Source organism: Syngnathoides biaculeatus, chromosome 9 (assembly GCF_019802595.1).
Source record: "Syngnathoides biaculeatus isolate LvHL_M chromosome 9, ASM1980259v1, whole genome shotgun sequence".
Lineage (NCBI taxonomy): Eukaryota > Metazoa > Chordata > Actinopteri > Syngnathiformes > Syngnathidae > Syngnathoides > Syngnathoides biaculeatus.
The window spans coordinates 29,770,838-29,784,426 of NC_084648.1; the positions used below are offsets into that span (position 1 = coordinate 29,770,838).

At 40.8% G+C, this 13,589-nt stretch overlaps 2 protein-coding genes across 3 annotated transcripts; one reads left to right on the top strand and one right to left on the bottom strand.

The window, feature by feature from the left end:
* The first annotated feature begins 335 nt into the window (after nucleotides 1-335).
* On the top strand, nucleotides 336-10,138 carry LOC133505631 (coiled-coil domain-containing protein 149-like). Of its 2 annotated transcripts, XM_061828868.1 has the most exons (13): nucleotides 336-620; nucleotides 2,160-2,321; nucleotides 2,394-2,432; nucleotides 5,120-5,227; nucleotides 6,503-6,619; nucleotides 6,703-6,875; nucleotides 6,953-7,025; nucleotides 7,661-7,745; nucleotides 7,866-8,010; nucleotides 8,087-8,163; nucleotides 8,401-8,436; nucleotides 8,512-8,559; nucleotides 8,630-10,138. In XM_061828868.1, exons 1-13 carry the CDS (start codon nucleotides 570-572, stop codon nucleotides 9,070-9,072), a joined length of 1,557 nt encoding a protein of 518 aa, XP_061684852.1. In that variant the 5' UTR covers nucleotides 336-569; the 3' UTR covers nucleotides 9,073-10,138. The 2 variants fall into 2 exon arrangements, with proteins under 2 accessions (XP_061684852.1, XP_061684853.1); XM_061828869.1 differs by lacking the exon at nucleotides 8,401-8,436.
* Nucleotides 10,139-10,160: 22 nt separating this feature from the next.
* Nucleotides 10,161-13,312, bottom strand: LOC133505632 (extracellular superoxide dismutase [Cu-Zn]-like). The gene is made up of 2 exons (XM_061828870.1): nucleotides 13,176-13,312; nucleotides 10,161-10,914 (listed from the first exon to the last, which is right to left on the bottom strand). Exons 1-2 carry the CDS (start codon nucleotides 13,187-13,189, stop codon nucleotides 10,281-10,283), a joined length of 648 nt encoding a protein of 215 aa, XP_061684854.1. The 5' UTR covers nucleotides 13,190-13,312; the 3' UTR covers nucleotides 10,161-10,280.
* Nucleotides 13,313-13,589: the final 277 nt, after the last annotated feature.

Consider the following 13,589-nt stretch of genomic DNA (forward strand, 5'->3'; position numbering starts at 1 on the left):
CTGCTTGTTGACAGCTGGGATAGGCTCCAGTACTCCCCGGGACCCTCGTGACGATAAGCGGCAAAAGAAAAAAAAAAAATATATATAGGGCATTTCCAAAATTTTAGAAATGTATAGTCAGTTGCATTCAAATGTATTGCACAGGGACTTTCTTTAAATCAAGATTTGCTATTATTTAAATTGACAGCTTCAAGTCCTTACAAGTTACAGCAGACAAAAAAAAAACATGTATTTATCATTTTTATTTTATTTACCATGGAATAATCAACAGCGGGCACGTTTTGAAACCACGTGACCAAAAAAAACTCGATGCCATACGGTGTTAAAGAACTCGTACGATTGGTTGAAAGAGAACCACGTGACTCATGCTAAAGCTACCCATTGCTTTACCAGTAAACTGTAAAAATGTGGTAGGTTACTGTTTACAAGATCATCTCCGCTGTTTTTGCCTTTTACGTCCAGCTAATTCACGTTGATGACATGAAAACGCCGCTGAAGATATTTTAAAGGACTCGTTTATTTTGAGTCACAGTTTGACGTCAGGGAGGTTTTTCTTGGACGTCACAGAGATGGAGCCTTGCAGGAGGAACGACGGCGATTGGCAGGGGATGGTCAACGAGGTAAAAACATGATAAACAAAACAAGCCCACCACTGTCTTTAGAGCAAGTGTTGTAAAGGCCGAGCCCTGACGCGACAACCAGAATCACGTTGTGACACTTAAGCGTACTGATTGGCCCTAATACTGGTTAAATGGCTAAAATCAGAGTGCAGTACTGCAAGCCTGTAGGGTGCATGCACAAGGAAGTGATTTTCGTTAGACCTGCAGAGCACTTAAGATAATGTGCTTTTCCAAGGTCTTTTAATAATAAAGAGCTACAATTGATGATTAAATCAAAAGTACACACTGCACCGCCAGTACTCTATGTTGAAATCCGTACAGGAGGTCTAATGTTTAAACAAGAAAGGATGTAGCTGAGGTTTCTATACAACATTAAACAAGGTCACCAAAGGGTGAGAGTGTCTATGTCAGTTGGCTTTAGTTTGGGCGAGAAGTGCGATACACCCTGCGTTTTTTGCCAGCTAATGGCAGGGCACATGGGTGAAACTGGGTTTTATGGGGGGGGTGCTTACTCCCCCAGGAGATTTGAGTGAATATAATGCGTAATCACCAAATTTAATCAAAAGATAATGAAGACCCAAAAAATACTTTTTAATGTTTTTGGACTGATTTAAAAAAAAAAATATGTTACTCGGTAAAAGTTCAAAGTCACCATCAAATTTGAAGCCCCCCTAAAATAGGCCTAATGACGCCACCTGGAGGGCCTATATGAACAAACAAGCATTCATACTACAGTCTTTAATGAACCTAACGTGCATTTTTGTGGGATGCTCGGGGGAAGCAGGAGTACCTGGAGAAAACAAAATGAACACAGACTAAATGTACTTTTACTACAGTGATATATTCATCATTGCACTTATGTAGTGTTGTGTAGTATGGAGTTTGAGTCTTGCATCCGGCCTTCCTGTGTGCAGGATACATATTCTTTTGCCCGGTTTGCATGGGTTTTTCCTGGGTGCGCCAAGTTTGTACAAAATCATGCATTATTGAGGTCGATAAATTGTCCATAAGTGAACAGTTGTCTTTTTGCCTTAGTTAGCTGGCAACTAGTTCAGGATATACACCCATCTCTCAGGATATACACCCATCTCTTGCTCCTAGTCAGATGGGCTATCCTCGCTCACTTGTGACCCTAATAAGGACGAGAAAATAGATGGATAGAAAGTAATGTCATGTCATTATCCAAGCCGCTTATTCTCACAAGGGTTGCGGGAAAACTGGAGCCTATCCCAGCTAGCTTCAGGCGAAAGGCAGACTACACCCTGAACTACTCGCCAGTCAGTCGTAGGGCAGATATCGACACAACCACTGATCAGGAATCGATCCCACGCCGCCCGCACCAAAGGCGGGCGTGTGTACCACTACATCATCAGTGACTCCTCGAAAGGATTGATTGAGTAAAAAAAACCCAAAATGATTCACGCTGAATCTGAATTTAAAGATACTATACATGATTATTACATTTTCCTCAACCTTCAACAAAAAAATTTCTCTGTGTAAATGTCTTTAGTTATTACATTATTTTTTCTGCCTTCACAGTTCCTAATTTGTAAGCGAAAGTTGGAGAGCAAGAAAGAAGCTCTGCTAATCCTGTCCAAGGAGCTGGACACGTGCCAACAGGAGCGGGATCAGTACAAGCTGATGGCAAACCAGCTTCGTGAGCGGCACCAAGGTCTAAAAAAGAAATACCGGGAGCTCATTGTAAGATGTGCAGACTTCATAAAGATACACAAAGATTGCAATTTGCTTATTATTCTAATTTCCTAAAATCAGGATGGAGATCCATCTCTGCCTCCTGAAAAACGTAATCAAGTAAGTTTTCAAAAGCACTTGTCACTAAATCACACAAGCCTAATCTGAGTTTGATTGCCCAGGTTTTATGGATTTTATACGCACTCGTATGGTACCTTCAAGTCCATTCAAAGTTTTCTGATTGCTTGTAAGGAATTTGTCGCTCCTATTCAATCAAAACTGACAGCACATTCATATTCTCCTGTCGATGGAGTTGAATGACATAAGCAATGTTGCACCTAGCGCTACCATGACGTTGGCTTTTTGAGCTAAATGATTATATTTTAACTTAAATGAGATCACACATTTTGACGAAATTGTCCTCTTAAATTGAATTTAGCCAACAACTACAGGATTAATTTAAAATGTCTCAGTTTTACCAAACAGCATTTTTGTTTATTTGGATGCGGTGGAAGCCCACTTTGCAGAATGTGCCATTTCCATAGTTTGATTTGGATCAAGTGAGCTCTGGTCCTTCTTTACTCACAACCGTTTAAAAAAAAGTATGCTCAATTGCTGTCCTACTTATTATTTTTCATTTGATTGTTACATATTAATGGCCAAGAAGTGTTTTTCCACACAAATCCATCCATCCATTGTCTGTACCTCTTATCTTCGCTAGGGTCACAGGGATGCTGGAGCCTGTCCCAGTTATGGCTGCAGAAGACACCCTGAACTGGTCACAAGCCAGTTGCAGGCCGCATATAGACAAACAACCATTCTCACTCACATTTACACCGACAGGCAATTTAGTGTCATCATTGAAATGAGCACACATGTTTTTGCAGTTTAAGAGGAAACCGGAGTACCCAGAGAAAACCCACGCAAGCATGGAAGAACATGCAAAGTCTAAACATTCGGGGCCAGGATTTGAACCCTGGTCCTCAGAACTGCGAGGCAAATGTGCAATCCAGTCGACTGTCGTTCCGCTCTTTCATGTAAATATTTACTACAATTATGAGTTTTCCATTCGAGTACGATTCCAATGAAGTTGTGACATGTTAAATAAAAACAGGATACAATGATTTGCAAATCATGTTCAACTCATATTTAATTGAATACACAACACAGACAAGATATTTCATGTTCAAACTGATAAAATTCAGTTTTTTAGCAAATAAACAATAACTTGGAATTTTATGTGCAACAGCATGGCTTCATAGTAAAAGAGTTCAAGTACTAGACTGGCCTGCCTGCATTCCAGACCTGTCTCCCACTGGAAATGTGAAGCCTACAAAGTTTCACCAATTAGTGTCCTCAGTTGCCAAACTTTTATTGAATGTTGTTGAAAGAAAAGGTGATGGAACACAGTGGAAAACGCAGCTCTGTCCCATGTGTTGCAGGCATTAAATTCTAAGTTCATGATTATTTTATTAAAAACAATAAAGTTTGTCAGTTTAAACATTTTTATTTCATTAAATATAAGTTGAACATGATTTGCAAGTCATTGTAATCTTTTATTTCTTTAACATAACATACCAATTTCACTGGAATTGGGTTTGTAATTACAAATTATTTCAGGCTGTATGGTGGTGCATCTGAAGAGCCTTGGCCTCACAGTTCTGAGGACTGGTGTCCAAATCCCGTGTCCACACGTGTGGAGTTTGCATGTTCTCCCCGTGCCTGCATGGGTTTTCTCGGGCGCCTTGGTTTCTTCCCTCATCCCAAAAACATACAACATTAATTGGACACTAAATTGCCCCTAGGTGTGATTGTGAGTGGAACTGTTGTCTGCCCTCTGATTGGCTGACAACCAGTTCAGGTTATATGATGCCTCCTGGCTGATGATAGCTGGGATTGGCTCCAGCATTCCTGTGACCCTTGTGTGGATAAGAAGCTCAGAAGATGGATAGGAAAGCTGTGGCGTCAGATTGGCGAGAGGCTGCGCTGCGGAACCAAAACTCTTGGTATTCAAAAATTGTTTCCCCACAAATGCCATGGATGACACAGAGGATGACATGCTGTGGGAGCAAAATAGGATCACTATTCATGACTTCTGGAGGCAACAGAAATGGACCAAGTCACTAAAGGTAGCTACGATGGATATTTTTCAGATTGGAGATGAGCTAGATGTTGCTTTTGAAGTCTAGTCCAAGGATGTGTAATGTAGAGAATAAACTGCACAATGCACGAACATTTTATGCACAAATATTTAATACAAAAAAAAAAGGTTTAAGTTAAACATTGTGCCATCATTGAGCATTTATTTTAGTTGGGTGAGGGATTCTTTTCTAACAATTACAGGGACCAGGACAAGCGTGTCCTGTGGCCTGTCCCGAGATTATTTATTACCGCTACATCAGCACATGCACAATGATTATTATTAATGATTGTTGTACAGACAGTTTTTTGAAAAACAATAAAAGTACAAATCTAACAAAATATAAATACAGGCAATTCGCAATAGTTTGAGCATATGGGTTGTAGCAAATTGGTGTTCCGCATTGTAGAAGAGTTTTCCTGATTTTTTTTTTTTTTTTTTTTCCACTTTATTGCCCTGTTCCAAATTACCGTATGATTGACAGTCTGTCTTCACCCTTAGTCATTGGCATAGGTTGTAACTAATGTATTCGTTATGAACACGATTAACAATATAGTAAATGGATGGATGGGCAATTAGCCCTAACTTGCCCTTGACTGACTGCCTTACTGTCATCAATTGTATCAAAAGGTCACAAAAACGATTTTGCTTATGCTATCTTGCACAGGTGAATTTAGCTCAGCTACTAAGGGACTCAAAAGAAAAAAGCAACCGTCTGTTTGAAGAAGTCAAGGAGCTGAAGCAACGACTGGCTGAAGCTCAAGGGGATAACAAGGTGTGTGACGTCATTCAATGCACATACAGTATGTCAAACAGGGTCTGCTAGCGTTTTCTGTCCAACCAAATCATTTTATGTGTCCCATCTCATCCAGATCTTGGCATGTTTACAATTGTCTTAAAAAAACTATATATACTACTATATATAGTATACTATATATCAAGAATTTTATCAGGACAGTGGAACCTCGGAATTCTCAATATTGTTTTTTGTTATTTTTCCAGTATTTTCTTTGCCATGAGCCCAAAGAAAGACAGTGTTGCTCCCCGTATCGAAGGAAAAGGCTAAGTTGAGCGAACCGCAGTGGATCTCAGTACGCTAAGTGCAGAAATGCGCTGTGTGTTTGTTTCAGCTCTTGGTAGCAACCATCATATGGCTACGTCAAGTATTTCGACTATCCTAATGAATAAAAATGTAATAAAAGGCAGCTTGTGTTGGCAAAGGAGTGACCTAACCCTGTAAATAATATTTAAAATGCATTTTTTGTCACTGATTTCTCGAGTCTTTCTTTTGTTTTATTATTTGCTAGTTATGCTATTCTGTTTGCTGCGGTGTGATAATTTTAGCATCAGTGTGAAACCGTGAGTATGTACACCATCGTCATGACCTGCCGACACAGGCAGTGTGTGGGGCATTGTAAGCAGCTTCTGCTTACAGATGTTAAATGCAATTATTCCTCACTGTCTCTTGAGCGGAACCATAAGGTGGCTTACATACAGTACATGCTAAAACACATGCTAGCATGCATGCTAACTGTGTAAGCAGTGTGTTTAACTATACTTCATTGGAAGAGTCACGCAACAACATTTGAAAATGTTGGAACTCAGTGTGCACGTGAGGTCCACCACATTGTAAGGTGCCATGTCTAATGTGGTGCCTTGAGAATGTAAAACTTCTACAATTGTGAAAATACGGTACATTTAAAAAAAATACTTGAACAAAATCTGAAAATATGCAAGACCGCTAATGGTGTACAGCAAATGGGAAAGGTCAGACTAGTATTTTATTGAAGGGGGGGGGGGGGGGGGGGAGTTCCAGTCTTGTCAAATTAAGTATTTCTGGTTAAAGCACGGTCAATGTCAGAACATTTCATAAATGTTAAGCCTGTTGGACTTGGACTTAATTTTCAATTTCAGACTCTTGAGTGATTCAATCTGGGACCCTTGATATGCTTCTTCATGGGTCATATACAGCACTATACCCTCAAACATGTCGGCAAATGACATTTGTAGTCTCCAAGGAGTGATAACACCCAGTTTCCTTGACTCACAGCTCCTACGTATGACCATCACAAAGCAAAGACTGGGAGATGACGAGGTAGGCGCTCGCCATTTCCCAGCGCATGAACGTGAGGATCTGGTCAAACAGTTGGAAAGAGCCAGAGAGCAGGTAAGCATATCTGACCACTGTCAACCCAGATAACCTCTCAGTACATCGAGTTTTGTACATTGTGTGTGTTGGGTTGAATGTAGAATGAGGTTCTGGAGCACAGCGTGAAGTCTCTCACAGATGAGCTTCAGGACATACGAGCAGAGCGCGATGTGTTCCAGCAGAAGGCTCATCGTCTCAACGTGGAGATGAACCACATTGTCGGGAATGATGACGTTCGAATTTTAGACATTGATGCACTTTGCATGGAGAACAGGTTTGTTAGTGTTATTTAAAAAAAAAAGAATGATCCATATTGGAAGTTTCTTCCTTAACATGCTCTTACTACTTCAGGTATCTGCATGATCGGTTGTGTCAACTTCATGAGGAGGTGACCTTGCTCAAGACAAATCTGGCCAAGTACAAAGTACATATTTTTTTCATACTTTATACGACTGGCAACCACTAAACAACAAATACATTTTAAAACACATAAGACACATTCATTGCAAATACTAAAGAAAACATATTTAATTGCCCTTTTGTCGCCCACGAATTGCCTTCAACGTGAAGGTTGCATCGTTGGTATTAGTTCACATTTTGTGCTTGATGAACACGTGCACTTGAGCAGAGAAGATCAGGATCCCAATCAGAGTGCTTTAATTTGGCCGGATTTGATTGTTGGGCCACTCACTTGTTGCAACAAATAACTCATGAATATGCAAATTGCTTCAGTGTCCTCTCACTGACACTCTAGTCCGATAGATGTTTATGATTTACATAGCCATTCACACCACTGTTCAGTTGTCCAGTCGGGTTCATGACCCTTATCCGGCATGCTTCCTCTCCAGTCCTTCAGTTCATTTTGACTTAGTTGTTTTCTTTATAGACTTCATGTAGACCAGCCAGGAAAAATTGACTACTGTTGCTTGTACAAATGCATGTTTATCATTATACCTGCATTACATATAATAAAGTTTAAGGTACACTTCAGGACTGTAGGAGGCCACCAAAAGTTAAAAAAAAAAACAGTTTTTAATACTATATTAAAACTCTTTTCAGAGTGCGCTGGAATGCAGGAAGAATGCTAAGGTTTGCGAGAAGCCTAACAGCATCGCACTCACTGGAGTGCTCTCAGCAAAACAAGGTGTGACGTAATTCACCGTAAAACTCATTTTACCAAGACTTGAATTTTGTAGTTGAGAGATGTAAAATGCCTTTGTGAATGAGGGAAATATCGATGGTTCTGTGTGCATTGTATATGCAGTGAAGGAACTGCTGTCTGATGAAAGCGGGTGCACGCTGCCCGTTACCGCCCAGTCCATCTCGGACCTCAAGTCTTTGGCCACCGCTCTCCTGGAAACCATCCACGAGAAGAACATGTTGATTCAACACCAGCGGCAAATTAACAAGTATTTATTTTTTTACCACCGTAAAATTGTTCCTCTGTTTCACCTACATGTTTATTAATGGACCCGTTGCCTCCAGGGTTCTCGGATGTCGAGTTGCAGAATTGGAGAAGAAACTCAAAACATTGGAAACATCTGGATTGTGGAGCCTGCCCGGTAGATACAAAATCTGTGATCCCTCAGTGATCGGCATTTGGGGAAATGCATCTATACGTGATAAAAGAGATATATAAATCTGCACCATCTCTAAGCTCTGAAGGCAAAGCTTAACGCTGCCTTGTCCGCTCACTTCATGTGGTTAAAAAAAAAAAGGAATGGTGTAACTGATTATTTAACTTGTAATCAACATGCTGCTAATTCTTTTCTCCACTTTTCTGCATCTTGGTCCCAAAGGCCTTACTTACCATATCTCTGTGGGCTTATGTGGAAGTATGTTGCTCTCTCATTTTTTAATTGCTACGCAACCTGTAAAAAGTTTAATAGCACTGTTCTCCTTCACAATAGAGGGAAAAGACTCCAACATCCGTGACTCTCAGCCACCAGCCACACCAGGTTAGCGATATTAAGATGTCCATTCCGTCGTCATGTTATTCACCGATGCGTTTTATGCATGTACTCACAGGAGAGTCAGGTTGGAATTCATCAGGACATTCTAGAAAAGAGAGTGAATCCCCAGCAGAACCTCCCGAGTCGTCGCTCTCCTCTTCCCCTTCAACCGAAGAGGAGGCATCTCCCGCTCAAAGACGAGGCACACCAAGCGATCTTGGTGAAGCTGACCAATCCAAGGATGATAAAAGTGCAGATGATGTCTTTCCCTCCTTAGTGGACGTGAACAAACCCCTTCTGTCAAATCCCTCTGAACGGCCGTCTGTGACATCTACCTTCACAAGCAGAGAAAATAATGACGAAGAGGGAGTGGACAACATTGAATCGGATTGTATCATAATAAAGGAGCATGTCCATATTGCGGCGCAAGCCGCCACATCTGTTCCCTTGGAAAAGGAGCAGGACATTTGGCAAGATCAGGCGCTTTCTGTTGGGGCAGACAATGCGTGTTCTGTTTGAGACGCTAAAGCTGCAAAGTGGATTATAAAACCTAAACAAGACAGTTCTGCTTCCACACTGACACCGTATATTCCAGGATATTTCTAAAGGCTGCTAATTACGTGACCTACATTTTGTTTCAGGAACCACCCAATGATATACAATAGTGCTGGAAATCAGAGTCACAAAGATTGTTATTCTTGTTTCACAAAACTTTATCTCCGTGATAGCTGAGGACATTACACTACAAAGCAAGCCACCAAAGGGTTTTCATGAAGTACACAGTTTCATCCTTAAAGTGAATTGTTGTTCATTTATTTGTTGGGTCCAGCACCAAAATGTTGCAAATATTAACCACAGTGAAGAAACTGTTTGACCTTATAGTGTCTTTGTCAAAGTAAAACTAAACTACAATAGTACTGAAAGAACAACGCTGCTGTGGCTTAAACAGTTATATCATATTTTAACAAGGGAAATGATGAGAATCAGACTCATCTTTATTTGCCTAGTAATTAGGGAGATTGTAAATCACACTTTTGCCAGAGTGCAATCTAGAGCAGATCAAATTTTATATTTTTTTCTCATTAGGTTAGATGGATTTTTGGGGAAATTTCCAATTAGTTTGACAAATTAATAATTGAAAAGTATCATTGGTGGACAAAAAGCTCCATTTAACAAAGCTCAAATAGTTGCAGTACCTGGTTAATTTATTCACAATATTTTCAGAGACACTTTGAGTGAATTTTGGTGGATTTTGTCATTTACAAGCATTTATTAGTAAAACTAAAAATGTGACTCCACATTTTTTAAGAATATGCTTATGTATCAAGAAGACGAGGTGTCACTGGATGAAGGATAAGCAAATTTGCCTCTCTGATCTGAGGAAGTGGCTTTGAATCTTTTGTGATAAGTAGTCCGCTACACTGTATTTCATTTAAGATTGTAAGATGTTTTTGTCATTGTGCAGGTACAATGACATCTTGGTGGAGCAATTACCAGGAGAGGTCCTTGTGTGTTATGACAGCGCTAACGGGAAAATGTATTTCTTCAAAATAAACCACTTTTCACACACATTATTGCAAAGAAAGGGAAAAAAAGTGAGATTTGTATCCAAATTTTTTTATGATTTATTAGACTTTGTCATCTTGTTTTTCATTTGTCATACTAAGTACATGCATCAAAAACTTCAATAATACAATGCATGACGACGAATCCGCAATAATGCCGACTTAAACCCTCCGCAGGCGCCTATTGCTCATCCTGGTGTACATATTCCAGAGATTGGGGGAGGTAATCCCAATAACGCAGCAGCCGAGCCTGCGCCCTGCATTTCCATGAAGCAGACTGCCAGCGTCCCCCCCGAGGCCAAAGTCATCCTTCTTCTCGTGAACCACCACTGCTCTTCCCAGCACAGACAGACTGCCAAATAGGACGGCCTCAGATTCAAACATTGCATGAATTTTGCCTTGTTGTGGTGCAAAGTGTCCAAAATCTCCGGGGTGGTTGGGGTGAGTGACACCTCGAGGGTTGTAATGGCCTCCAGTGGAGTCGCACCCCTGCTGCAGATCTCCATACTGATGAATGTGCACAGCCCTGGGCTCTGGCTCACTCCCCCCGGGGAATCCATGGAACCGGAGAAGGACTTTGAGCTTTCCATGAGGATAATCCTGCTTAAAAAGCACTTGGCCATAGACTTTGGGCAAACCTACAGCTAGCAAGGAGCTTGGTCTCATTTTACATGCTGCATACAGAGTGCCATTGTTCTGCCAGACCTCTGCTGGAGCCAAGGTGTCGCTATTGGCCAAGGCGCACTGACAGACCGACACCACAAACAGAAGTGATGCCCCCACTAGATACTTTGGCCTGGAAGACAGAAAAACACCGTGCCACATATAGTAGAAAAATCATGGACAGTTGAATACAGTCCGCTTTGGGGTGCTGCCATATTCTTGAGCCCCGCTACTCAAATAATGGAAATGATCCATCCATTTTCTGAGCCGATCATACTCACAAGGATCACGGGAGTGCTGGAGCCTATCCCAGATATCATTGGGCAGGAGATGGGGTAAACCCTGAACTGGTTGCCACCCAATCGCAGGGCACATGGAGACAGACAAGTCACACACAACTACACTGAGGGGGAATTTAGAGTCTCCAGTTAATGCATGTTTTTGGGATGTGGGAGTAAACCGGAGTGTCCAGAAAAAAACCCACGCTGGCACGGGGGGAACATGCAAACTCCACACAGAGCAGGCTGGGATTTCAACCCTGGTCCTCAGAAATGTGATGCCAACCCTCTCCAGCTGCTCCACCGTGCCGCCCCTTGTCACGTCAGTATAGACAAAAAAATTGATGGATAACTATGAACTCAAGGAAAACAATTTCGTCGACTATTGTTTAATTTTGGGGCTTGATTGAAAAAAAAATGCTTGCAATCTCTCAGCGTTGTTAAAAGTAAAGACAATTTGCAATTTTGGTTCGGGTTTTAACCAGAAACATGAAGTACGTGAACATGATTTGCTTTCACAGCCCACAGAAAACAATGCCACATCTGGCCCCCGGACCTTGAGTTTGACACGTGATGTTTTACTGATGATTCATTCTAAAAAAATTGAATGTGTAATTTTCATGTTAGGTGGTATGGTGGACAACTGCTTCACAGATCTACCTCACAGTTCTGAGGTTGGGAATGTGCATTAATTGAAGACTCTAAATTGCCCATAAGGTTGAATGTGAGTGCGATTGGTTGTTTGTGTTTGTGTCTGTGTGCCCTGCGATTGGCCAACCAGTTCAGGGTGTACCCCGCCTCCTGCTTAATAACTGCTGGGATAGGCTCCAAGCACTCCCACAACCCTTGTGAGGATGATTGGCTCAGATAATGGATGGATTGTAATTATCAAGCAGATACTTTCATATGTTGCGGTAAGCTCCACATCTGGTTCTATGATTATCCTACTTTTCCTGCAACGTTGTTTATTTTCATCAGACCAAAACACTTTCCCACATGCATTTAGGATTAGGTTCCAAGTTTGTTTTACAATGCCAGACTTGGATGTTTTTATTTGTCAAAAAATTATTTCTATCTTTCAATTCTACCTCACAGTCCTGCTATACAGGATGAAACCGGAGATTGCTGTCACATGTACTAAATGACCAGTATCTGCCAGAAATTTCTGCAATTCCTTTTTGTGCAGTTGGTTACCACACAAACTCCTGACCAGTTTATCTTGTCCTTATCAATTTGAAGGTCCAGTTCTTGGTAACTAATGTTACTGACAATTATTTTGTGCCCTTGTGCTGACTGGTCCTTTAAACAATGAGATCCCTGATGTTGTGGAAACTGCTGGCTTCTGCCATAGGATTGGACTATACAAAAATGTCAGGAAAAGCATTCTTGAGCATCTTAAATTAAGGTGTATTTCATGAGAGCCACTTTAAATGACGGCGGGTGTATGCTGGTTCGAAAGCATTTGAATGTGAGGTTCATTCTGAACAGAAGTGTTAACCCCAGTTAGAGAGATGGCAGTGTGTGCACACCTTGTGCAACAACATTCTCAATTGTTTGTTTTTACTTTCTCCCTCCCCAAAAATATTTTTTTTTCTCGTTTGGCTTGTATAAGTTACAGATCACGTGAATGGCGGAAAAGGTTCACATAAAATATTTATATATACATATATTTATTCATAACACAACAATCTGGAATTTGAAGCAGGAGTGTGCAAACACTTTCTTCAATGCTTATTTTCCAGACTCAAAAAGTACTGTAGTTGCCTCAGAACAGGGTCAGACTCAGACTTATGAAATACACTTAAGTACAATGATATGATCTTGCTTGTATAGCAGGTAAACAATAGTCGACAATAGTTAAAAGTTGTCTCAGTTTTACGTAAAATTCACCTAACGGCTAGACACGTACATGTAATCTAATGAAAACATGAACTACATACGCCTATAAATGAAGTTCAATTAGCCAATAAATTAAATAGTTACACGATTCAAAATGTATATCACAGGCAGCCGTCAAATTTGCGTAGTTAGTGTGTTCCTTCTAAAGCGTGTCAAGATCACAAACCGCAATTCCACTCGCTCAATTGTCTCATTGAATCAAATGAAATTCGCTCACCAGTATTGATGCATTGTCCCCAAAGCTGAGAAATGCAAATAAAATGCAATTTCAGTCGGGAGTTTGTGCTGCAAGCACCGTGTGACGGGGGAGAAAAAAACCCAAATTTGTTGTTTGCTTTGTCTTGTTGTATAATAAGCGCGAGTCAGTGGGCGTCGCTTGCTGAGGGTGAAGCGCAGGCATTTTGGTTTTTGCTCATTTCTATTTAGTTATTTGTCGTGTGGGTGTAGCTGTCTTGTTCTGTTCTTCTATATGAAATATGAAAAACAATTTCGCGCTGATGCATGTGGTAGACGTAAAATTCGCATTGCATAAATGAATCCAATTATTAACTAATTACTGCATACACTATTACCTAGTACTACCTATTACTAGTACAGTATTTCGTTTCACACTGGCATGCTGATCTCATAC

Bases quoted from the DNA above. Each gene is read 5' to 3' on its own strand.
- LOC133505631 (XM_061828868.1), top strand. From the start codon at position 570: ATGGAGCCTTGCAGGAGGAACGACGGCGATTGGCAGGGGATGGTCAAC. The intron at 621-2,159 runs GTAAAAACATGA...CTGCCTTCACAG, and splicing joins GGCAGGGGATGGTCAACGAG to TTCCTAATTTGTAAGCGAAA. The intron at 8,164-8,400 runs GTAGATACAAAA...TTGGTCCCAAAG, and splicing joins TGGATTGTGGAGCCTGCCCG to GCCTTACTTACCATATCTCT.